General features: G+C 49.8%; 1 protein-coding gene across 2 annotated transcripts in view; it reads right to left on the reverse strand.

Moving 5' to 3' along the window:
* Positions 1 to 27,039, reverse strand: part of MVB12B (multivesicular body subunit 12B) — a 176,186-nt gene that overhangs the window by 74,878 nt on the left and 74,269 nt on the right. For both annotated transcript variants that reach the window (XM_069540748.1, XM_060014144.1), the window contains exon 7: positions 2,893 to 2,987. In XM_069540748.1, the coding sequence (XP_069396849.1) occupies positions 2,893 to 2,987 (95 nt within the window). The remainder of the gene's footprint in view (positions 1 to 2,892; positions 2,988 to 27,039) is intronic.

The following is a 27,039-nucleotide window of genomic DNA, read 5'->3' on the forward strand; positions in this document are numbered from 1 at the left end:
AGTGTGAGGATCAAAGGTGTGCTTCATGGCCATTCTGATGAGGGTACAAGATGGCAGAGAAGGGAATACGCTTCTCAGGATTTCAGCACGATGTTCCTCACCCCAATCCTGTGGGCAAGAGAGAACTACCCACTGGCTGGACAGTGCAGAACAGTCGGCATGCAATGCTGACGGGACGCGTGGTACCCCAGATGGCTGGAGGGATATGAACATACAGTAAGACAGCCCCGCTGAACACGGGAGCACCGCGCAGAGATGGGCTGGGCTGCTCAGAGATGGTGGCCCAGACACTGTAGGGTTGGAGCAGCAAATCAGGACGATCACCTGCCCCAGAGGTCATAGAGGGTACTCCCAGGCAAGGCAGACACTAGGCTAAATGCTTTCCTTCCTCCCCACTTCCTTCCACAACCATTTCACGAGCACCTCTGTGTGCTGGGGACAGAGCTACATGCTGTGTCCACCGGTCTCTCAGCAGCTCTGAGCAGTGTCTCTCCCTCTGCAGGCAGGACAGGGATGAACTGTCTCAGTGAAAGGTACAGAAGGAATATAAGCCCTTGGGAAAACAGGTATGCCCTTGGGAAAACACTTAAAAGTATATATTACTTTAATAACCATACGTACAAATTAAATGTGGGCTGCTCTTCAAACTTCTAATAACATTGTTTGGAAACCTACGTATCTTAGGAAGGGACCGCAAGCAAGGGGCGCAGTGATCAGATGGTTTCAGGAACGAACCAGAGCCGGCCAGGAGTTCGCACCAAAGGCTCAGTGCCTGACGCCCGCTGCGAACGTGTGCCAGAGCTGCTTCGGGAGGAGAACAGTTTGGGGATTCGTTCCACTACCAGCAGAGCGCCAGACATCATGGCTTTGGGCACTGTGCACGGGCTGGGGGCTGGGGCACATGCTGCCTTGACTGTTTTTGGAGTGAACCACTGAAGCCTTAACTTCGCAATACCAAACTGAGACATGCCACTCAGTGCCAGATACTGTTGGAACGGGGGGGGGGGGGGGGGGGGGCGGGGGGCGTGGTCTCTGCTCCCTTTTAGCCAGAATGGCTCGCAGGCGGGCTGCCGCTGGGCAGGCCTCCCAGCTGCATGCACCACGACTGCGCAGTGTTGAGTCTGCCGGCCTTACGGAGCCCGCGGGTCCCGCAGGGCACGCCTGGCGGCATCACAACAAAGCAGTCCTGGACCCTGGCGGGGCACTCTGGTGCTGCCACCACCGAGGAGGCCCGAGCTGCCTGCTGCCCTGGGCCACAGCCTCGACTACCTCTGTTTGGAAGATAAAATCCAATTGACTGCCACTTACGCAAACGTAACAGGAAGTTTCTGAATGGCTTCCCCTGCGTCTTGAGACTGTTACCTCGGCATTGCTAAACTAACAGCTGAAATGAACCCAGACAACACCTCATCAAAGCCGCGGGGCGAGGAAGCAGTGGCTCAGAGGCCGACAGGAACATTCCTGCCAAACCAGAGGAGATTTCACTCTGTGGGCCCTTCTCTGCAGAAACGTCAACAGCTGGGAAAGCCATCAGAGAATCCAGGTACGGTGGGGGCAGCCGAACCCCGTGGCTGGAAAAAGATTTGCGAGCTGGAGGGGAGAAAAGTCATCTGCTGTGACTGAGCTCTCCTCATGTGCATTGGGAACGGGGCCGCCCTGCTGGATTTCACAGACCTATTTTGCACCACTCTGCCACCAGGCATCTGGGGAAATATTCAGCTTTTCTACAAAATAGGTCATCTTTCCACACTTGTTATGCTCCTTGTCGACTCTGCTGAAATAGCCAGCGCACAAAAGAAATTCTCCCTGGAGATGCTTCTCTTCGACAACACGTTCCCGCTGCCCTGGGGAGCTTGGCTCCTGGAGAAAAGCCAGGATGAGGGCTTTGAGAACATCCCCGTCCTTGTCCTTCCCCTTCCCCTTCCCCTTCCCCAGCAGGAGCGCCACCCAGAAACGGAACGACTGGCCTTTGCTTATACTTCCAAACCTATTAGGGCGTGATCATAACAAGAAAAACTAATACTGACACGAATTATACCATTGTTCTATTTCATCTGTTTAGTAACCTGAAGTTGCAATTTTTAGAAAAAAGATTACCTTTCAAATAACCGATTCATTATGGTACATGAATGAATGCCATGTTCCCGTGTTCAAAACATCACTCACCATTAAGGGTATGTGCTGGTAAGTGGTACCGATTTGCCATTTCCCCCTTATATACAAATGCCCCCCAACTGGAGGCCCCGTATAATCAGAGTCAAGTTTGTGGGTCTCCTCAGCTCTTAGCAAGTCACCTGCCCTGCCAGGCACCTAATGAATCTCAATTCTGTAATAAGGCTTGTAAGTTTTTTGAAAAAGGAAACCAGGACTGACCAAGTTCCTGCCAAGGTAACACTATCCATTTCAGGGCCGAGTTCAGAAATCACAGACTCATACGATGGGGCCGGGGGTGGGGGAGACGCCAGCGCAGCCGCTGGTCACAGACCTGGCTTTGAGAAATGAGCGATGAGGACAGACGTGGATACGGAGGGCAGGCGGCACCAGGCCTCAGGTCTGCGGGGTCCCCAGTCCCCGCGGGGAACCTGCCCTGGAGCTGGTAGGTGAACGATGTGGTGACTATTCTCTGGAAACCTCCCTTCAAGCTTGTGAAATCCACGCATTGTTTTTCATCATTAGTTTCAAAACATGCTGAGGATCTGGCCCTTCACTAAGCGCTACGGCGACACAGAGGAAAGGGAAGGCCTGGTCCCTGCAGGGAACAGGCCCCCTGCAGGGGTAAAAAGAGAGGTAAGACACACAGATGCCGTTAGCAGCCAGGAAGCACATAGAGGGAGGCGGTGCCTGGGACACAGACGCGCTAAATCGCTGGCCCTTCGCAGCGGCCGCACGTACCTGATATGGCATACAGATTGGAGTGCTGGTACCCATAGTCAGCCCGAGTGCTGTTCCTGCCTCGGAAGGTAGCAGGGAGCGTGAGAGAGATGTGCCTGAGAAAGACAGAGGAGAAAAAGGAGGTTACAGGGTGCACGGAGCAGTCCCCAAGGCTCAGAAAGCACAGGTGCCACCAACAGCCCACAGAGCCCGGGAAGCGGGCAGTCCTGGGACCTCCGCCTTCTCAAGCAGGACTTGAGCTGCCCCACCAGCTCGAGCCCCCCTAGGAACTCAGAAGTTTCCAGACATCAGTGGCCACTTTTTTCCATATAGCGAAGGACATTCAAGAGGAAGAAAGGGTTTCCCAAGCCTTAAGTGACGTGGCAGGTGCCCCGAGGAAGTGGGTGATTTAATCTTGATCTCTACCCACTGGGCAAAGTGCACCAGTGGGACCAGGATGCTCAGCTCTGAGTGCAGGACTTGGTTTGCCCTGTTGTCTTGGTCCCATTCCCCATCCAGTGGCTTCCACTCCTGTCCTGCGGGGCTGTGGAGGGTCACAGCCCAGGAAGCACTTTGTGAACGAAGGCGTTAGGTGTTATTACCACGTGTGTCCAGGAAACGAACGCCCACTGAGAACCACAATGGCACGTTCCCCTGAACTGCTGTGTCCGCACGTCCCCCTCAGGTGGGAGCACACAGTAGGTGCTCAGAAAGTACCTTCCATCGACCCAGCTCGTCTTTTATGGCGCAGGCGTTGGCCATTAAGGCCCACGCTGCCCACACATAAGCAGGTATCGATCAAAACACATAATCCACTTGTCGCGGTCATCAGCTGCCTTTAGTGAATGCCGAGAAGAAAGGTTACAACGATAGGAAAACCATTTAAAACCCAACAGGTCTGGGGGACAAAAGCAACACAACTGCCTCTTCGTGGTGTGACTGGGGGTTGGTTTGAAGTAGCTCAGTAGCCTGAGCTCTGGTCACACACAGTCATTTCTAAAACGGAAGAGGGGTGGGTAATGATCACATAAAGAAAGCTCACGTTCTACATGCTGCCCTTGCCACACAACAAACGCATGACCTCCCAGAATGACTCTGGGCGGGGCCTGTTCCCACAGGCCCCCGGAGGAGCTAACATCTGTGCCACCGGCCGGCTGGCTGGACCAGGGAGTGGGGCCTTGCTGAGCGTGAGTCCTGTGTCCACGGCTCAATCCTGATGAACTGAGGATGCAGAGGTGAGCTACCCCCTGCAAGGAGCTCTCAGGCTGGGGGGACAACGGAGCAGGAACAAGCCACTGTGCGACAGGACACGTGCTCGGAGGAGAATAAAAACCACGTGCTGAGTGAGCACGAAAGCAGGCGGGTGGGGCTTCCGGGGACACTGCCTCAGAGGAGGTTGCCGGTCTTACAGGAGGAGACAGGAGCAACGGCAGTCAGGGAGAGCTGACTCTGCTGCAGGGTAAGGCTGCCTGCGGGAGACAAAGCCGGGGCCAGACCGAGAGGACACCAAACGCCGCACCAAGGGCTCATCCGCTTGGACGAAGGTTCTCACGCTCCGTTCTGCGCGTCACAGCACAGATGCAGGCACTACTGCTAACCATACAGACTCACAGTCCCAGCTCCGGGGAGTCTGGTTCAGTGGGCCTTGGGTGCAGCCCAGAAATCTCTCTGACAAGCCCCAGCAGTGCCTCTGAAGACAGGCCGCGTTCGGGAACCCTGGGAGGGAGAGGAGCAGCTGCAGAGGGATTTGACGCAGTTGATCGATGCCTCTGACCACAGCACTTAGTCAATGAAGCTGAGCAAACAGAAGAATGAGTTACTGACTGTGGTTGTGGGTGAGCAGAGCTAAGATGGTGACAGGCGACCCTGCAGAGCGGGCTCGCCCTGAGCTGGGCCCCGGCGTCTACAGATTCCAGGGTTCTCTCGTGGCCCCGCACATCACCCCCGCAAGGCAGGTACAGGGCCCGGTGCAAAACCACTGGGGGACCTGTCAAATGTCATTAAGAATTTCAAGATGGCGACAGCGGAGGCGGAGCGTTAAACCAAGCGCGGGGCCCCTCCTGAGCGCGGGGCCCTGTGCGATGCACTGGCCGCACACCCGAGAAGCTGGCCGGGGGCAGGTGTCGGCACTACACCCACTGTACACCGAGGGCTTTTCCAGGAGCCGGGAAAGAACCCACACCCCGAGACTGCTGTGCCCCGAGAGCCCTAAGAAGGTGCATCCCACCTAAGGACACGGAACATCTGCACGGTGCGGCAGCCGCTCCAGGAAGCTCGCAGAGGAGGTGGCGTGTTGGCTGAAGCTCGGACGACAGGTGCACCTGGGTGACTGCACAGAGGGCCTCCTCCTTGGATGAGAAGACAGGGTCAGCCCAGCCATTCAGCTGTCAGAGATGGTTGAGCAAGCCGTGGCCCACATCAACCCAGATGGGTGGGGGAGGGGGGACTCGGGGCGGCAGGACAGGCAGGGTCCCTGCTTTTGCAGAGTTCACCCTGCAGCGGGGGACACAAACACGTCCATGAAGTTACAGGAGCAGCGGCTGACACAGGGCAAGCAGGAAGACTGTCTGCACTCCCCCGAGGAAGTGCTGTTCCGGTGGGGAACTGGCGGTGGGCAGGGTTGGCGGGGTGAGGCAGGGAGCGTCTCTGAGGCATCTCCTAAGCAGCAGGAGGTCTGGCTGAGGGGGGACCTGGAAGGAGGCCGGGGTGGTCAGGGCCTGAGGCTAGGGAGAGGGTAGGGGACCAGGCTGAAGAGAGCTTCGGGGGCCACGGCACCCAGGACCCCACACAAGCTCTGACTTTATCCTGAAGGGGTTTTAAGCAGAGAAGTGACGAGATGCAATTTACAATTTTAAAAGATGACCTGCTTGAAGGAAAGTGAGGGAAAAAACCGAGATGCCACCGTAGATGGGAACAGAGCAGCCAATCACAAGGAGGACTGTCATGGAACTGCAAGCAATTATGCAGCACCTACTACATGCAGACTCAACAATTCCCGTCAATATCACCTGCTGTGACCCTCTAAGTGAACGGTTTTGGGGTAATTCTACGGCCCATGGAACTTAAGTGTATGCTAGAGAATCAAGCTGCCCGGTTCCTCAGCTGCCCTGTCCACAGGGACTTCCTGGCCGAAGCTGCCTGCCTCTCTGGGGCAGCAGGTTTTGCCTGGCTGACCCCACTCTGCAACTCCTCCTTCCCTGGCCTAGTTCCTTCTGTCTCGCAGCAGCCCCTCCTGGCTCCTCCCCAACCTTGTGAGGGCTGCTGTTGGCAAGGGTTCTGGTTTAGCGTGTGCTCTCACTCCACACACTTTCCCTGGGCAACCTAACCCACATGTGTACCCTGGTTTTAGCCATCCTCACACACCAGCCCGCCTCTCCAGACTCTTGTCACTGCTTACCCCTCCCTCTACCAGGAAGAGTGAAGGTCCTGTACGTCTCTGAATCTGCCACGTTTTTCCCCTGCCTCAGCCTGATTCTTCAGCCACCCCACTCCCTCCTCCTAGAATCCCCATTTCCTCCCTTACCGCCTCTTCAAACTCCCCTTCGTCCTTCAAGACTCCACCTAAGCATCCTCATTTGGTAAAGCCCTTGCTGGGCTTGTCCCAGGCTAGATGGGTGTCTGTGCATCCTCTCTCACTCCAGTTATCCCAAGACACCTTCTCAAGAGCAGGACCAGATCAGATCAAGTTGGTACCCCATTTTCTAGGACAATTTCTTCCCCAGAGCAGACAATCATTGAACAAATGGCCGTTGAACAAATCGAGTGTTGAACCTACGGCATTAAAACCCCTGGATCTTTTTGGACATGAACTGCTGCTGCCTCTACTATTGCATTTTCGCCTGTGTGTTTGCTGAGTTAGACTCAGGGGGTCTCTGGGAGACCCATGACACCACACATCCCACTCCCCTCTGCTACGGAGGAAAACAGGTATGACGTAAGAAGTCAGTGGTGGCAGCAGCCAGGAATTTACAAGGGAAAAAACCGAAAAAGTTTCTGATCACATATGATAGACAATGTGGGGCTGATGCGGTAAATGGGAAATTAAAAGAGATTTCAAGTTGCAGGCCTGACTCTTTTACAGACCAATTGCTCAACAGGAATCACTCAAATTGAAATCAGGTTACCAAAAACTCCAGCTCTGGTGGCTGACGGTCAGGGGGACGGGGCAGCATTAAGACCAGACAGTGGGACGGCCCCCGGCCAGAGAGGGCCATAGGGAGAGGGGTCCCTGCACCACAAATAGCTGCTGCTTTTGCACTTTCACTTCTATTGTTCCTGGACATAGGGAGGAAGGGATGTGGGGACAGGAGAACGAAAAGGCACACCGAGGCCTCCCGTTAATGCGAGTGGACAGTTTGGGCCGAGGAGACAGATCACCTGTAGTTAAATCAAACAAAAAAGTCCCCTGCTGAAGGAGAAGTGGCCCAGGGGCGCTCAACCTCCTATCAGCCTGAAAGTGAGGACGGACAGGAACGTCCGTGCAGTCAGCCGAGCCTCAGAGCGAAATGAGATTCTAATTCCTCAGCATCTGGTGGGGACCCACCTGCCAGGTGCTGGGCTGGGTTCCTTCACGTATGTCACCTTGCCTAATCCTCTCAGCAACCTTTTTAGGCAGGAACAATCACTTTCAGTTAACAGAACAGGAAACTGAGGCCCTCCGAGACGAAGTTGACAGAAGCGAGCTAGAATTCATGAGCAGGTCGGTCCACGTGTCCTCTGGAGGTTACCATCCTCATCTAAAAGTTGCCCTGATGGATCATCTTTACCATCAGGTACGCAGAGTGAGATCACTCAACCAGGAATCTGGGGTGCACCCTGAGATGCCCGGGACTCAACCTGTCTGCCACTTACTAGCTCAGTGACCCTCACAGGTCACAGTCCCTCTAGTATGGGAAAAGGGAAAAGCTACAGGCAGATTTGGACACCCAATGGAGGCAGTGCTGGTGTAGTGGTGAAGAGTACCGAGCCCAGAGTCCCAGTGCCACCAGCAGGGGCTGGGTGCCCTTCAGCAAGGGGGTGTTGCCTCCCAGTGCACAGACGCAGGCCGAGCCGACAGCACAGCACCAGGACGTGCCAAGCACGTGGCAGTACGATTTCTGTTCTGCTTCTTCCCCTTCCTGCCCCCCCCCCGCCCCGGCACTGTTTTAAGCCCCGCTCGTGAGAGCCTCAGTACAGGACCACTATGAAACGCCTGTACCTTCCCTCTGCATTAGAATGAAACCTGAGCTGCCCCACAGCTGGAGGTCCTGCCAGTTCTGGCCCATCCCTCCTCTCTGACCTGGGCTTGTCTGTGGTCCCTGCACTCACACCCTCCAACCTCACCAGCTGCTTTTGGTCCCCTCCTCCCCTCACTCGCATTCCCTCTTTGGGGCCTCTGCACTTGCGGTTCCTGCTTCCCTCAGGCACCCCTGGGGAAGCACCCCGCCTCTCTCTGGTGGCGCTCCCCCTCGACACTCACTTCCCTTTCTGCTGAGCCCTTCCCGCTTAACAGGACTGTCGATTTCTTTATATGTGTCACTAGGACACGATCTCCGTGACACTTTCTCTTTCCACCGTATCCTTAGTGCCTACAACAGTGCCCTGCACACAGTGGGCACTTAAAAATTATTAGGGAGAACCCTAGAAGATTACCTAATGCTGTTGAATGAACCAATGAATCCAATTCTGACCTGTAATTAGAGATCATTTGGGGAAACTTACAGGAATTACCTTCGTCATGGCATTGCTTATAAAGCCAAAAAATGGAATCAAATTCAGTATCAAATAATAGGGGACTGCTTAAATAATTACAGTACAGCCATCTGATAAAATATTTTACAGTCATTTAAAATATTTTACAGACTACTTAATAGCCTGAGCCCATGCCCATTACCATAGCGCCTACTGAGAAAAAACATAAAACCCTTATTTTTACACTTGGAATTATAATCAGTTAACCCAACACTCTTTGGCTTACTGCCCATAACCTGATGATCTAATAAGATTAAAGGGATGCCCCACTCATGGCACTGGGTGTTGCTGGAAGAGGAAAGAAAGAAGAAGCCGGGCACTTCAGTAGAACGTGGGCGCTACACACTCAGCTTTTCTGAAGCACCTAAGCCAGGGGAGTGACAAGAACGAGTATCAGACAAAGCTGAGACGGCATCAAACAAAGCTGAGACCAAGTCCATGACCATGATGCTGGCTGGGACCCCCCCAGACGGCAATTTCAGTGGAGTCATTTCAATGGGCCCCGAAGTCGTTGATCACGCTGTGATCCCTCTAGCTCACTCTGTTGATCTAGAAGAGTGTATTTTAGATTTTAAGAGAGTTCATAAAGATCACCAGCAGGCCAGGAGAAGTAAACCCAAGAACTCAGGAAACTGGCTCTACCTGGGGTGGCACCTAGAGATGAAGACCCTCTGGTACCATCCCCAGTAGGTCTTGGACCACCGGAACAGGGGACTGACCGTTAGAGGCCAGCAATTTCTGCCACTTGACTCAAATGATGGATCATGATTCCAAAATCTGTTTGGCAACCAGAGAATTCCAACTAGGACAGCCCCTGAATCCTAGGGGAGTTTTACCAAGCTTTCCTCCCTGTCCCCCACCCCCAGAATGGCCCAGAGAAGACAGGGCACACCCTGCAAGCCATCATGTCTCTCTGCACGGGCCCTGGCTGTTCCGTAATAAATAGGTCAGCATTGCACGTGCTGCCAACCACAGCTCCGGCTAAATAGAGGCTGAGGGAAATTCCGTTTTTCTCCCCCAAGTCAGTCTTTGGCGCCTTATTCAATTAACATGGCCACTAAGCCGCAGACAGCTCCATATAAGAGCCCTTCAGTTACAGAATACATTTTATTATGTGACAACAGTTGCCAGCACGATTTATTTCCTTTGATGGGATTCTGCTTTTTCCTTGTTAATTTAAATCTGTATTTTCTAGTGCTGATTCCAGGTCTGTGTGAATTTTTAAAATGTTACCATTAATCTTCCGAACCCAGTGGCCACATGTAATGGAGATGGCTCTGCCCGGGCAGCCGCGATGCCGGCTCTCCTCTCAAACTGTTGGAGGGCAGCGCTGAGGGGCCCGTGGCTGGTACGGCGGCGGTGGACTCATGGTTAGAGACAGATGTCACTTCTATCTTCCACCCCCTGCGCGTGCGCGCGCACACACACGCACACACACACATTTGCAACCAACAGATTTTGTGGTGTTAAATCACGATTCCCATTCTGTTTTCTGGCTATATCAAAACCACCTTCTGCGTGCAGCAGCAGTTTTCCATGTGTGCTCCAGGGACCTCCAGGGGTTCCTCAGACTCTCTCAGGGAGTCCACGAGGTCACCACTACTTTCATAATAACACTAAGACATCACTTGCCTTTTTCTCTCTCATCCTCTCACGAGCAGACAGAAAAAACTTCCAGAAGCTTATGAGGATGTCATCACTCTGACGTCTGCTTAGGTAGTCTCGTGTTTTACGTTTTTCTCAGTTTTAAGTTTTAATAAGGGAAATATAGATAAACATAACCCACATCAACAAAAGCTCTTTTGAATCCTCATTTTTTTTTTTTTCTCCAGCAGGATGGAATCCTCAAGTTTTAAGACTATTAAAGTCCTAGACCCAAAAGTTTGAAAGCCACTCTTCTAGGACAGTGTGTTAAATGTAACTCTGTGGAGGCAGGTGTGTGGCTGTGTGACCTCTGGGTCAGGATGCTCCTTAGACACAAGGGCCCTCTGAGTCAGAATGACAGACTACTCTAGGTATCTAAACAGTATATCACCCAAATAATGAGAAATAACATTTGTTTACTCACTTTCACTGGTATAAAGAAGCATTAGTTGAAAATATTTAAAAGACTGAAAAAAATTCAAACTAGGAGGATGAAATGATACATGTCCTAAAAAGACATCAGGACCATATGACTTGTAGGGCCAGACGTGGCTCTAGCCAGACTCCAGTCACCAAGCGTCTACAAAAACTAATGAGAACAGAGAAAGGTAATGATGGTTCAGAAGATTACCACCAAACAATGAGCGCCCAAGGGAGAGGAGGGGAGGGGAAGGAGCAACTCATACATCCTGCCCTTTGGCCAACATCCAGTCTAGAAATATATATCCTCACGAGGGCCTGTAAAAAATGTCACACAACAAGATAAAAAGAACATTACCTCTGGGAAAAAGATGTACTGTAGGATGCAGAAAAAGCTATCTGCATTAGGAATAATGCGGAAATAAAATCCCCCAAACTAAATCAGCAGTATCGTGGATAAGCCCCCCACTAGTTTCCAGAATGCAGAGAAGGAAAGAACACAGAGGTGACAACGTTGAGGAAAAATATGATAAATATGGAGAACAAAGACCCATCTAAATATTCTAGGTGTTAGAGAGAAATCAGAACAATTAAAAGAGAAGTAACAATAAAAAACAGTTTAAAGCTTGCCTGATTAAATCTAAACAACAAACAAAATATAGAAGCCAATAGGGCTTCCAACATTCCAAGCAAAATCAATAGAGACTCACAGCAAAATAAATCCTGATTTCAAGACTACCTAACTTCAAGACTTAGTGTAAAGCTACAGTCATCAAGACAGTGTGGTACTGGCATAAACAGACATATAGATCAATAGAACAGACAGAGAGTCCAAAAACAGACTCACACATGTATGATCAATTGATTTTCAACAAAGGTGCCAAGACAATTAAACTGGTAAGCAGTAATCATTTCAACAAATGGTGTTAGAACAACTGGATAGCCACACACACAAAAGAGAACCTTGATGCTTACCTCACACCACATACATATATAAAATAACCCAAGAGATTCACAGAACTATTCTAGAAAAGAGGAAAAGGAAAGGGTAAATTGTTAAGTCCAGGCCCTGGGGTTTGATACTTTTTATTTAAACACATCTTGATTGACCAGGCATAGCATGGCCTCTTCTCAGAGAAAAGACAGGAGAAAATCTTTGTGACCTTAGGTGTGTCAAAGACTTCTTAAATAGGACACAAAAAACCAAAACTCTTCCAGACAAAAAAAAAATTGATATATTGGACTTCACCAACATTTAAAACTCTTGTTATTCAGAAGATGCTGTTACAAAAATGGAAAGGCAAACCACAGACCCGCAGAAAATATCTGCGAACACATACCTTACTTATAACTAGGATATACCCAGAACTTACAACCTAATAGAAGACTAACAAGCCAATTTAAAAAAGACCATATGGGGCTTCCCTGGTGGCGCAGTGGTTGAGAGTCCACCTGCCGATGCAGGGGACACGGGTTCGTGCCCCGGTCCAGGAGGATCCCACATGCCGCGCAGCAGCTGGGCCTGTGAGCCACGGCCGCTGAGCCTGCGCGTCCAGAGCCTGTGCTCCGCAACGGGAGAGGCCACAAGAGTGAGAGGCCCGCGCACCACAAAAATAAATAAATAAATAAAATTAAAAAGACCATATGATTTGAACAGACACTTCACTAAAGAAAATATACAAATGGTAAATCAGCACATGAAAAAAATGTTCATCATCACTAGTCATTAGGGAAATGCAGATTAAAACCACCATGAGATATGACTAAGTGCTCCTACATTACTGAGGAGCAATTAGAACTCTTATGCACTGTTCGTAGGAATTTAAACTGGTACAACCACTTCAGAAAACAGTCTGTAGTTTCTTAAAAAGTTCAACGTACCCTACGGTACAAGACAGCCATTACACTTGTAGATTTTTACCCAAGAGAAACAAAAGCATATAACGTGTATACAAATGTACCGAGCAGCTTTATACGTAAAAAGTAAAAAACTAAACACAAGCCAAATGTCCAGTATCAAGTGACTGGATAAACATATTGTGGTCTAGCCATACAATGGATACTACTCAGCAATCAGAAAGGAACCAGTGATACATGCAAAATGGATAATGTCAAGATAAAGATGCTAAGTAAAACAAGAAAGATAAAAAAGAGTACCTATGGTATGATTCCGTTTGCATAAGATTCTAGAAAATGCAAACTAACCTGTAGGGTTAGAAAGCAGATCTGTGATTGCCTGAGGAGAGAGGATGTATCACAGAGGAGCACAGAGAAGCTTCTGGGGGGTGTGTGTGTGGATATATTCATGATCTTGATTTTGGTGATGGTGTCACGGGTGTATACCTACCTATGTCAAAGCTCATCAAATTATACTTTAAATATGTGCATTTATTGCACATCGAGTATACTTTGGTAAAGCTGAAAAGACTTTCCTGATCTTAAAAAAAAAAAGAGACCTAATAAAGAAGCCAACGGGGTTCACAGTATTCCAGAAAAGGCAATGAATCCCACGATGAATCCTGGCAAGTACTAAGGGCGACTTCAGACCTTTCTTCTGTCATGCTACATGCTGAAGGCTGGGGAGCCACAGAGTTAGGAAGGGAAAGAAAGCTGAATGGACGAAGAATTTCTGAATCCCTAGGTGTCTTTCACATGTGAAGGCAACAACAAAAAAGATCCCGTCCCTTTCCCTGAAAGAAATACATTAAAACATGCTCCAGGTGATTCAAAATTAAGACCTAAGAATAGGGAAGTAATGAGACAAGAGGACTGGCGTCTATTCTTTCCCTCTGGAAACCTAGCCTGAGGAAGCAATCTGAAACATGAGAAATGACTTATTTAAGATAAAAACAGTAAAATAATGTTCGCTGACATTTTCGCAGGACTTGCCCTTCTCATGCATCATGTAATCCCACCCGGATCCTATAACGAGGCACTGAGATCATCTCTATTGGACAGAAGGTCTCAGAAAGGTTCAGCAGCTTGCCTGAGGGGGCAGAGCTTGGATCTGAACCCTGATGAGGCAAATTACAAAATTCAGCTCTGAGTCATGACTCTCTCCTCAAACACGGGAAATAACATTATAAGATGTCTGATTCAGAATATTTTACAGACATGAAATGATGTTTACAGGTTTTCTCGGTGGAATTGGGGGAGGGTGCTTATGACATGATGCTGAATGAGGAACTCGGGCGTAGACTGTGTTGAAGACAGTGATCTTGGCTGCAGGAAGAGGCAGAAACCCGATCCTTGGCATGGCGTTTGTAAGAGCAAGGAGTCGGGCAAGTGTTCAGGCCACGCTAGCAGGACAGACCAAGGAAAAGGAACGAGCGAGACATTTTTATATCAACACGGTCAGATCTCGAAGACGTGGCTGTACGGTCAAAACAAAAGGGAATAAAACAAAAACCAAGTTGCAGAACGACATATATGTAAGCCACCACACAAACAATATATTCCTATGCGTACGCATACACATACGTCCCAGGACAAAAAGGACCTGGTAGCTTAGAGCAGTGATGGCCCTGGGCTACTGGCAGGACTGGGATGCAGGACGGTGTCTGTGGTGTGGACAATACAAGTCTCTGAGGTCAGGGTGTGGATTGTTTTCCCCCTGCTTTTTATATATTTTTATATGTTAATTTTTTCAACGAGAAATTATTTTTCTTTTTATCAGAAAAAAAAGATGGCAAACATTAGGAGAAGAATTCTAGAAGAGCAAAGGTATAAAAACGTCCTGCACGGCACTTGGTGCTTCAGGAACATCTTGTTTTCCAGCTAATGTGGCTGCTGGTGGACAAGGACCAGAGGTAATGTGCAAAAGAAAGTGACGGAATGCGGGGAGGGATGGAGGAGGAACAGGCAAAAGCCACAATAACTGAGTGAAGGTGGGCGGGGGGGGGGGAAGAGCACAGCAAATGGCTAAATGAAACTCTACTTCATTCCTGCAAACCACCACTGGGAAGAAGTCATCTGTGACACACAGCTTCTGTGCCAGGTGTAAGGACATGCTTAATGAATGCCATTTAATGAAGAAAAAGGCTCTTATAAAACACCTGGCACAAGCAGGGTGAGGGAGTCACAGGAAGGGAGACCTTCGCCGCACCTGCTGGCATTTTAATAAGCACCTTCTAGAGCGTCCGCTCTCCAAGGCTGGTCAACGGTGTCAGAACCAGGTCCCTGACCACTGCCCGCACTCGCTGACAGTTTGGGGAAGCTTATTTCTTAAGGACCATATGCTCAGGTATTGGAGAACTCTGGAAGGTAATTAAAATGGATCACTTTCAGCTGGAAGGGCCTGACCGGCACTCACATCCTCCTCTAAGACTTCACAGCCAGGATTCCTGCGCCGGGTCCCCTGTGCTTCCAAACCGAGATTTTGAGTTACCATTCAGATCTGTGCAGACCCGGAGAGGTGAGAAAACACTGTGTTTCCTCGTAACCTGGTTCTACTGAAACAGAGAGCCCGTTAGTGCAATGACCCTGGGCCCTAAAATGTTTTTAGGTGTGGAGATTTTTTTTCTCACTGATTTTGGAGCCAACCTCAGAAGGTGCAAAGTTTACTACCCTTTCTGGTGATCTGATGAGACATTTAGCTTTGTTCTGTTTTGTAAATGACACCAGCAAAGTCAAGTGAGGTTTTATTAAACCTAAAATGGACCTATTTCCTCTGCAATGATAATTCACTATCTTAAACCTTCCATGCCCAGACCTGAAACTTAATTCCAAATATACCCAATCAACTGAAGCCATCCAAGGGGAGACAGACTGTGGGATCCGGAGGCACACAAGGGTACTAGAATCAAGACGCTGTGACCAACTCAGTCCACCAGTCTTTAACTGAGCTCCTACTGTATGCCAAGCACTGTGTTTGGATCGTTTTTTAAAAATGATAAGTGCGTCTTACTAAATGAAAGAAGCCAATTTGAAAAGACTACATACTGTATGATTCCAACTCTTACGACATTCTGGAAAAGGCAAAACTATGGAGACAGTAAAAAGATCAGTAGTTGCCAGAGGGGCCTCAGGGAGAGATGAACAGGCAGAGCACAGAGAATTTTTAGGACAGTGAAAAGACTGTTCATGATATTATAATGATGGACATACGTCATTATACGTTTGTCCAAATCCACAGAATGTACAACACCAAGAGTGAACCCTAAGGTAAACTGTGGAATTGGGGTGATTATAACGTGTCAATGTAGGTTCATCTTAAAAAAAAAAGAACGAACCATTCTGTTGAGTGAGTGACATTGATCATGGAGGAAGTAAGGCGTGGGTGAGGGAAGGGGGTATATGTGAAATCTCTGTACCTTTCTATTTTGTTGTAAACCTAAAACGTCTTTAAAAAAATAAAGTCTTTTTAAAAATAATTTTTAAAAAAACACCCCAAACCCAAATAAAGACTCATATCTTTCCCCTTCAGTTGTATCTATAAGTAAATTGAAACACATACAAAAATCCCCTCTATCATAGAGTAAAAAGCTCTAAATATCATAAGCTATACAAAGAGAAGACTCTAAGGTTATATGCTTCAATTAAGGCAATGGCATAAAACAAAACAAACATCTATTGAGGGCCTACCACACACCAGTGCCTCCACTACAGCCTGTGAAGTACCCAGGGACATGGGAGCTGCAGTGCCACCTGCCAAGAGGGAAGAACGTGGTGGGGGAGGAAAGGCCGGGGCAACGAAACTGCAATTCAAGAGTCAAGACAACGACCTAAGAAATGTCACAAAGTAAGGGAGGGGCAACAGAGGCTTCGGCAGTCAGAGACCTGGGAGGTCATTGCGGATTCACGGTTGGGAGTGGCTTTCTGGAGGCCCTGGGCGGGGGCACTGAATGTTTTGTTCCTGTTATCACCTGTGTTTATGACAGTCACCACTTACTGAGCACATTCTTCATGCTTCTCACTCATCTCTAATCTTCACAACCCAGTGGGTTCTACAGGTTGGAAGAAAGAAGGTTCAGAGAGGTTAAGGAACTTGTCCAAGGTCACACAGCCAAAGGAACTGGCTGAGCTAGGATTTGAGTTTATGCTTTTTCCACAAAGCCATGTTGCTTCACCAAGACAACACAAGCACAAAAGTATAAATGCAGACTTGTTCATTTTCCATTCAGGCAACCCATTTGCCATGATCAATATAACTTCAACCTACCAACTCGACGATATGAGTCTTCCTCATGGGCAACACAGACACACACAGAGACACAAGCACACTCCAACCAAATCACTCTGCATTGGACAAGGGAAAAAAAGCTGCCACTGGAAGACTAAGGAAATCACAATTCCAAACTCCCCAAGTTCCTAAACGCATAACTTTAAAGTATGTTATGACAACATACTCGACAGCATATGGCAAATCAATTACTAGTTTAAATCTTAAAACAAAAACATGGCAAGTGTGGTGCAGAAATAATCAAGAACAACGGTTCAGTTTAGATTACAGTGGGCCACTAGAGTTTTGAATACAATTAATCATCATTCCAGGCAATGGGAAGCCATATTGACACTTATTCCTAATTTGAATATTTAATTAGGGTGAAGTTCTTCATCAAATTACCGCAGAACTGGGAGAAAGCCTGGAAGACTTACACAATTGCTATCTTAACCCCTTCCCAGCTGCTCACCTGTGAGCGCAGCTCTGGCGGGGAGAAGGCCTGTGCCCAGCCTGACGCCGTGGGAACTCAGGGGGGATGCTGGCGATCGAGGCTGAGAGCGGCCAGATGGTGACAACAGAAAGGTCCAAGGGAACGAACTGCTCGTGCCCAGAGTGAACTCTGAAACGAACTCTGGACCAAGACAGAAAGTCACATGCGTGAGTGTCCACTGTGCCCGGCGTGGCACTTCCATGTGTTTCCCTATTTGGTTCTCACAGCAACCCTGCAAAGAAGGTATTCTTATCTTCATTTTATAGACAAGGAAACTGAGGCTCAGAGGACTGATATAACTAACTCAAGGTATCACTGCTTGTGAGTGGTATCAAGAAGGCCAAGCTACTCATCTCACACACACACACACACACACACCCCTACCTTGTACTCCCCAAAAGAGACAAAGAGAACACCTGACAGTCAATAAAAATGTGTTTAAAGCTGTATTTTGGATATTCTGCATCGTGCAAATAAATTGGAGGGGGAGGGCAACCAAACCCAGGCCTCCTCAAGCAGCATTCCAAAATTCATCTCTTAGATTCAAAATGCACCACTGAGCTCCCCAAGCTGGGACATCACAATGACGCTGTGTCCAGCTGCTCCGGAGACGGGTGAGGGCATGGGCAGCAAAGCTCAAGGAAACAGCCTTGGACTGCAAACGTGACACCTGGTGCTGCCGCCCCGACCCTGCACAAGGGAGCCTCGCCGAGGCAGTCACTGCACACCACCACTGGTGGCCAGGGCGGGGTGGCAGGGTGGCCGTGGTCAGTAACAGGACAAGAAAATGTGAATTTGTTTCTTTTTTTCTTTCAAAATGGCAACAGTAGCATTTATCACTACCTATCAGTTTGGACAAGAGATTACATTTCCTTAAGGTCCTCTTTCTCACTGTATGAAAAGACTTTTATTGACATTTCACGGGTGCCATGTGATTCTGAGTGACCAAAAGTAACACATTTTCCCATGCAATCTCCCCCAAGACCCCCAGGATGGGGCCAAAGGCTGACTGTGCACACTGCGCTTGGCCATGGTGGGTTCAGAGACCTTTCTGCTTCCAGATTCCACCGAGGTGCTGAGAATGTGGGGCGTCCTGATGGTTTCTGACTAGCAGTTTTCTTTTAGAAGCTCACGATGGGTTCAATTACCCTCCTGTGGACGTGGCCAGAGCTCCATATGCAGCGGCCACTTTCGGCAGGAAGCGGATTACGGGATGGAAGGGAAGAGCCGGCCGCGCAGCCCTGTGCTCGGCCCTCTTCCCGGCGGGCGGGCTGCAGGAGACCCAGGATCCAGCAGCCCTGCTCCAAGCCCGCTCCTTGCGGGAGCAAGTGGCGTCGGGAACTTTGAAACTTTCCTTTGTATATTACATTAATCCATACAAGAAAATCTCTTTTAATGAGGAGTGATGTAGTTACAAACTCTCCAGAGCCATAATTAGAGCAAACTAATTGAAGTTGTGTTTTGACACACTTTCCAAATTCACGGGTGCCGGATGACATATTCACAACACTACTGCCGCAAAACCATGGCGACGGCAAAATCATTAGGCTAATAACACTTATTTGCATTCTTCTCACGCCGGCAGCTCTCCCTTAAATACTGTTTCTACTACTGCTCCTTTACTGTAAGTTTCCACTGGAAGATATTAACAGTAATTATAAGTCCTTTAGTGGAATTTTAACGTTAAAGAATCGCAACCTGCATTAACATACATAGAATGCCAATTCTGTTCCGTAACCACCGTTGGAAGGTTGGGGGTTATCTTCCTCCACCCCTCACCCCACAACCTGATGGCGACACAGTTTCACAGCTTCACTTGGGACGACCACTCCTAGCCCACCTCCGGTGGGATCTGAAGTCCGGGTTCCTGACCTATTCTGTTTCGAATGTTTGACGAGGAAAATTTTTTTTTTTTTTAAAGTACGTTAAAATGAAATAGTTAAGGAGAAATTTTTTCCGAGCAGTTAAAAAAAAAATCAACAATTTACAACACGGTCTTTGGTAATAATACTAATGAATTCCAGGAGGACGTGGTTTAACCACTCTGTCACCACCCTTTCAGTGATGAAAGACAGACTTGGAATAACCAGACGTCAGAAAGGCCAGCGCGGGTGGGGCAGGTCTGATCTGTCAATAGGGAGGGCCTGTTTGCCACCAACAAGGCCAGTTTTGGGGATGCTTAACTCACACACAGAGAGGAAGACTCGACAGTTCTGAATAATGGTTATTAATGACTCCCTCCTCTAAAGTGACAAATTACTTCTGAAATTTAGAACCGGAGAGGTATGAAGAGTGAAGGGAACATGACAGGAAATGCCAGCAGAACGGAGGTCCTGCTCACTACTCCACGGCGGGGAAGGGCTGGGCCCTGGAAGACAAGTCAGCTCAAGGGCCCACCTCTCTGGGCATCTGGTGGCTCTGCCAGGGCCGTGAGCACAGCTATCCCCGCCTGCACCTCGTGTCAGTGACCAGCGTCTCACCTCCCAGGTGCACCGTGACGGGGAGGTGAGACCTGGTTCCAGCCCTGCTCTCCCAACGTGCCAGCCTCAACCGGTCGCTGCCAACAGCCCCTCACTGGATACTCAGGGTTGGTCTAGACAGTCACTCAGATTCTGGGCTTCCATAAATAACTTGGGATCAAGAAAAACCACCACCATGTCATTTACCTTTCAAAATTCAAGAGAAAATGGGGGCATAGGATGACACTGTCTTAACTAAAAATGGGCACTTGTGTACAATTTCAAACTACAGTATTCAAATATGTATTTCAGGATAGATGTCTAATCTCAACCAGGGAAGATTTAATTGAGTGAAGAAAATGCTTTCTTAGAAAAATGTCAAAGGCTATACTCCTTTAACGCTTGGCAGTTTTCAGTTTCTTGAACTACCATTCTCGGACCACTCTGCTATTTTTCAAGTCGCTGATTACTCATAAAACAAAAAAGGAAAAAAAAAAAGGGAAACTAATTTTCATAGCTGCAGCAACATTCCAAATCATGGTACTTATTCACTACATATAAGTTTTATTACACTTGAACCCTGAAATGCCAAAACACCTACCTCCATTATAAAAGAAATGAAGAAAAAAGCCAAGCCTGGCTGAGGGCACTGCACTTCCATTGCAGATGAGCTAGTCTCATCTTATAAACTGAAATATTTAAAGAGTCTCTAAACCTCACTGACCCTGCTTTTGAAAACAAGGGACATACGGGCACCACTAGCTTTTCATCTTCTTCCAGCCTAACTAAAATACCCGCCTCTCCAAAATTCAAGAGTAGCGAGGCTGCCAAACTCAGACTCATGAAAGGCCCCGTGCGTCTTCCCCTTCTTGCCCAGTCAATCTCCAAAGCTGTGGAAAACAATTTGTTTAGCAAAATGAAGCAACGACTAATTAGGAGGTGGAATGTGGGTCCTGGTCTGGAAGCCTTTACGGCTGGGTTTGGTCCCCGGGGGAGGCCGTGCCACTGGCTGCAGGGGACACTGAGGTGGAGGGTCCTCAATTCAGGAAGCCCTGAGGCTCCTTGAAGGCAGGGAGGACAGGATGGTGGGGCCTGGGTTCCAATCCTGGCCCTTGGGTAAGTCACCGTCTCTCCAAGCTTCGGGTTTCTCATTTCTTAAAATGAGGACACAATTATTCACCTCACTGCACGGTTGTAAAGACTAAAACGATATACATGAAGTGTTTACACAATGCCTGGCACAAGACGCTCAAAAAACTGTAGCTGAAATAATAATGATAATGGTGATAATTGTATGTATTCTGATAATTATTAGTATTATTATTCAACTGGAAACAAAACATCTGCTGCTCAAGAAGGAAGTTCAAGTTGAATGCTACCCTACCCACAGGCAAACGTGCCACCTAAATAAATCCAAAAGGCCTTTGAAAAGTTACTGCAAGCAAAGGATTCTATCAAACATCCAAATTAATAACGGAAACCCTGCCTTGAGACAGAACAGCACGGGCGGGGGGCGGGGGGAGCGCTGTGCGCTCAGAGGTGGTAACATACCAGGCAATCTCACTTGACACTCATTTTTACTTTGTTCGGAGGCTAGATTTACACTGAGAGACCCAGGTGAAATATTCCACAGAGCCACCTGCAAACAGACTATCAGCTTCCACTCTGATAAAAGATGAAATATCCTCCTCTAAATGGTCTGCTTCACAAAGCCGACCCTGAAGTGAACGGATAAATCTGCTCTGACACATGGAAAACTATTTCCATAATCCTGAAAAAGGCCTTTCTCCAACCCCCCGAGCTCAAACCCACCGTGCAAAGAGCCCTCGCACATTTGAGAACCAGGCATAGGAGGGAATCATTTCACATGTATAAACCCGCTCTCTGGGACAACAACAAGCCCACATAACCATCATAACCACCAAGAAAAACGAGGCACTCACAAAGTCACAAAAATTACAAAGATAACACACTTACAAGCAGCAAATACCTTGTCGAAAATCTGATGCGCGAGACTGAAAGCAGGGAAGGCCAGCTCAGAGGTGGGAGCCGTACTGACTACTACCTAATTGCTCATTAAATAGAATCTCTGACTTCCCAATAAGCCCTATTAAAAATTAGTATCAAAAATAATACCATTCCGCCTAAACTCATCATTCATATCTAACAATACCAAACTGCATTCTAATGAAATTTCACCTTCAAAATAACTCTGACACCAAAACTAAGTCTGATACTGTTACAAAAGCAGTGCGGGCTTTGTGGCCCACGCATTTGAAAGATATTCCAATAACCTCGCTCTGCAGGTCTCTCTCACACCACTCTCATGATCCCCAGAATAAATCAGACTGCTCGCAACCCTGCGTAATCGCGGGCTTGGAAGCCGGCCGAGGGGACCCTCTGGTGTATGGCCCTCACAGGTTCTCCTCAGGCAGCTCCCACCCACATGGCAGGCTCTGGGAAGTCCTTCTCTCCAGCGCCGGTCAGGAGCCTGGAGAAGCTGCACGTGAAGACGGATGGGACACCTGGGGCTGCAACCAACCACTGCTCCGCTCCCCAGCGAAATGCTTCACACCAGTGAGCCTGTGACCACGAGCATCAGGGCACAGGGACAGTCTGCAAGCCAGGGGCAGCTCATCGGCTTGGGTTCAAATCCCAGCTCTGACACTTAGTAGCTGTGTGACCTTGGGAAAGGAATTTAACCTCCTTGATTTCAGTTTCCTCACCTTGAAAAGGAGGAAAAAATAGTACCCGACTCACAGATCTGTGATGAGGATTAAATGAGCTTTTCTTTGTAAAGTACTTGAATAGTGCCTGACACCCGGTAAATAAGTCTCCGTTGGCTGGCTGGTTGCATGGATGGATAGATGGAAGGAGAGATGTATCAATATACGATACCTGGTCCTATGTGTCCAAATCAGCTCACTTTATACATTCAATTCATACTTTGAGTGCCGCCACGTGCCAGGCACCTGAAGTTCAAAGGTCCCTACCGTTCTGGAGCCACACGTTTGTCACTGAATACTTACTGCATCAAAGGAGATGACGCAGCTCAAAGTACTCGGTACCTTTTGATACACAGTGATGCAACGTTATCATCGTTATTTTTGTGACTAGCCTTTTCTGAGGCTTTAAAGGAGATAAAGGAAACATGAGAACCCCTGTCATCAGTAAGCCAGAAATCTATTCATAAGACCAAGCATAAATAAACTCGGCAATGACAGGGAAACGTGAAATGCCAGACTGCACGGTGCAGGCAACTGGAGGAGAGGAAGGTGGAAAATGATGTGGCCAGGCTTTCCAGAAGAGGTGAGGGCGAGGCGAGGGCTGGAGGGTGGACAGGACCCGTCCTCTGCACTCTGGAGCCCAGTCTGTGTCTTTCAGGAGGGCAGGGGCTCACAGCAATGGCCCGAGCAGAGATGGCCAGGGTGCCAAGGAGACTGGCCTGATTCGAGCGAGATGATGTGGGAGGCGTGTCAGGCAACAGGAAGCCAGCGAAGGCTCCGGACAGGTAACAGAGCACGTGCACGCCTGAGAACCCCAACAGGACGGCAGGCAACCCAGGACTTTAAAGTTCCAGACAAAGAATGTAAGCATGGGCTATTTACATGAAATAATACCAAGCCCCAGGAGCCTCTAATCTAAGTTTGATTTCGTGTTCTGGTCCCGCCCCTCCAGCAGGTTCTTCTTTGGGACACCCCTGGTGCTGCTGCTTCCAGCTGGAGCGGGGGGAGGGTACCACGAGCAGAGAGACGATTCCCGCGCCCATGCTCCCTGTGCTGGAAGAGCAAAGCTGTCTTACCACCTCCACCTTCAAAGGAGGGTCATAGCAGGAAGGATACGAACACGTGTGTCCTATCTTCAGAGTTAAACAAAAATGTGTGTGGTGTTCGCATGAACAGAAAGTAAGTCTACTTCTCCTAACTTGTGCCTGGCCACGGCCTGCAGAGGGGCAAGGTCCTGCAGGCCCTCCCTGGGCACACGTACCCCCAGACCGTCTCTTGCGACTGTGGAGCTCAAAATCCATGTCATAAGTTGTTTACTACGGGGGAAAAAAAGAATCAGTGGAATCAGCCCTTGGGCTTGCCTTCTAATCTTACCTTGACGGGGGGCACATATAACCCTTCTCATAAGTGATGAACCCTTATTAAACAACAGTTTTCCACTCTAAAATGAACTCCCTCCAATCCTCTGGGCCGAGCCTTCTCCTACTAAAACCTATCAAAGAGGAGAAACTGCTGGGCCTCCTCATAGGCAAATGCCCCCGCTCCAAGCCAGCTGCCGCTCGGGAAGGGGCAGACACCTCGGCAGGAAAGGGAGAACAGCCTCCCTGATCTGTGCAACTTCAGGCCTCCTGTTCAAGTCCTGCCACAACAGGGCAGGTGACAGATGTCCTCTGTGGTTCAAAGAGCATCTTATGACTGAACACTGACAGGAAGCAGCCCAAGCACTTTAGGCCGTCAGCTCAGACGACAGGACTGCAGCCGGTGGGCAAAGGCTCCGTCCCCGCTGCCGGCTTCTTCCATGGGTGGATCAAGTGGCCCAGTGGATCCCACACCCGTGGGAAGGTGGGGTCGGGGGGCCAGGACAGAGCACGGCAGCCCGCAGGCTCCCGAAAACGGATGTGACAGGGATGAGCCCGGACGTGCACGGCCTGAATGCTAGATCACCGCGGAGGAATGTTTCCTCTCCTTTAGGAAGAGCTATTAACCTTTCAGATGACAGCCCTGGGATGGGAGTGACGAGACGATTTCTGAGGTCAGCAAGGATCTCTGTTCTCAAAACCTGACATCGACGTGCAAAAGTTGTGACTGAATCCTGGTGTCCCTGAGTGGAAGACTAAATGCATGTGACAGATCTTCTGCCATCAAAATGCCCCATTTCCCAGAGTATCTGTCACAGATTGATAACATCCACGCAAAAAGTTAAGTACAATTATGACTGTCACTAAGAAACATCCTTCGGAACCTGTGACTGACAACCTGCTGGAAGCTGACAAATCACTGGAAGATTCCCGAACAACTCGAGCAGCGCCGCGCGCCTTATAAGGGAAGCTCAGCCCCAGCGGACACGGGGAGGGGCTCCCGGGAGGCTGCGCCCTGTGTCTCTGGGAGGGAAGATGACATTTTCTCCTGGGGGGACAGTGTCGGTGAAGGGTCACTGCAGGAGCCCATGGCCTGAGATCTGGGGGGCAGAGTTCAGGGGGCCGCTTCTCCCCCAGGACCCCAGGCCAGCAGGAAGGGCAGAGTGGCGCCGCCGGAGCCACGGGGCCCCGCCCAGCCCTTGTCCACAGAGCCGTGAAGTGCCTGGACATCCCAGCACTCCGGGGTGCAGACTACTGGCTTCAGCTGGACTCCGAGAGCGAGCTCCTGCCTGCCCACGCTGGGACGGAGCCACGGGCCGCAGCGCGTGGGCCTCTGTGTCTCCATCTCGGGAGGGCGCCACGGTGCCACCCTGCAGGCCCTGAGCTCCATCCTGACACCGGCTCCAGTGCGCGGGAGGAGGCCCGGCTGCAGGTCGGAGGATGAGGAAGCGCCGACAGTGGCGCGAGCAGACCTGGGTGACAGGTGCCCATTGGAGCTCCCCGAGTCACCCGGGGCAAGATGTCTGCGGCCCTAACGTGCAAGTCTGCTGAATCTGTATTTCTGAGGGTGGGGCTAGGGAATATGATGCATTTCAAGAATCATTGAAGGTCTGAAAACCCAAACGCTGTTTGAATACTGCCAGCAATTGGGTGCACATGACCTCGCAAGCCGGCTTCTTCAATGCCACGGGGTTTTTTTACCCTTGGGAAGTTCCCTTTATTAATTTTTTAAAATGTTAAGCCCAAACCTACCTCCTTATAACTTCATCCCACCTGATCTAATTTTGCCTTCAGGGGCTCCCAATGCCCCAGCCCCACCTGGAAGCACTTCTACTTTCCCTTCTACACGGTGACCATTTAGACATTTGAAGCCAGCTGCCTCGCCTTGACTCAGATCAAAACTCAGCGATTCCTCACACTCAAGCTCAATGCTCGAGTCGGGTAACTTTGACAAGGTGGTGCATGGCAGTGGACGCGACCCTCCTGATGTCTTGACAGGCGCAGGACACCGGGTCAGGGGGCGTGCCCCACTGTGCACGCCAGGCTGCGCTCGAGGTACCCAAGCTCGTGCCCAGCCTGGCTCCTTCACGTGGACCGCTGCTAAGCCACATCTCCTCAATTTGGTGCCCGAGCAGTTGACTTTTTGAACCTTGGGGGCCCTGTCCATTTTCGCCCATCACCTTTCATCCCCTGGTAGCGGCAGGGTGCTCTGGCTGCAGAGGAGATGCGGAGCATTGATTCTGTCACTCAGCACATCAGCTCTCCCTAATGACTCTGTGTCATCTGCACATTTGATATGCATGCCTCTGATGTCTTTATCAAGCCACGGGTTCTGCTGTTCAGCAAGCCGGGGGGCAGCAGCCCACCGGGGCCCCTCGTGGGAAGGCACAGAACTGTTCACTCAGCCACACTCTGGGGCTACTGGTACTCCATCAGCTGCGAGTCCACCTGCCTCCCCGAGCTTTTCCAGACCTCAGTTCCAGCAAAAGCTGAACCTTCTCTTCCCTGCAGAATCATATGTGAGAGCCGGTGTGTGGGACAGGAGTGGGGGCTGCTCTGGCTGAAGGGGGAAGGTGCTTCCTCTGTCTGCACGTGCCCCAAGGCAGCAGCAAAGAACCAATCGGAAAAGCCCAAATCCAGGGACCCCGATGTTTGCTCACACACACCAGGCCGACTTGCAAAGCTGAGGCCAGCCCGGGAGAGAGGTGGGGACGTGGGATCACGCCCGAGCCCAAGGCCAGGCCCACCCTGCTGATCAGTGTGTGTGAAGCAGACGGCAGAGGACGGGGCAGCGCTGGGGCCCAGGGAGAAGATGAAGGCTCCAGGCCCCCGGAAGAAGTGGCATATGCCCTTCTTCACGTGGGAAAACTGTCAAGAAATGAGTGCAGAGACGTGTGTGTGTGTGTGTGTGTGTGTGTGTGTGTGTGTGTGTGTGATGAAGACTCGCTGGGTGAGGAAGAGGAACTCTGCCAACACGTCTTATCCTGCCTTTGGCCGTGACCTTTGACCACTGTGCCCCATTCACCGGATACAGCCAAGGGGACTGCCCATCCTCAAAGGACAACGCCACATCTGGCCCCATGACTAGCATTCTCTGCAGTAACGGAGGAAACAGCAGGAGGTGCTCGTTCTGAAGGGCAGTACCAGCCTCTGGAAAGGGAAGGCGGCTCTGCCAGGA

This window comes from Delphinus delphis, chromosome 6, assembly GCF_949987515.2.
Source record: "Delphinus delphis chromosome 6, mDelDel1.2, whole genome shotgun sequence".
NCBI classification, from domain to species: Eukaryota; Metazoa; Chordata; class Mammalia; order Artiodactyla; family Delphinidae; genus Delphinus; species Delphinus delphis.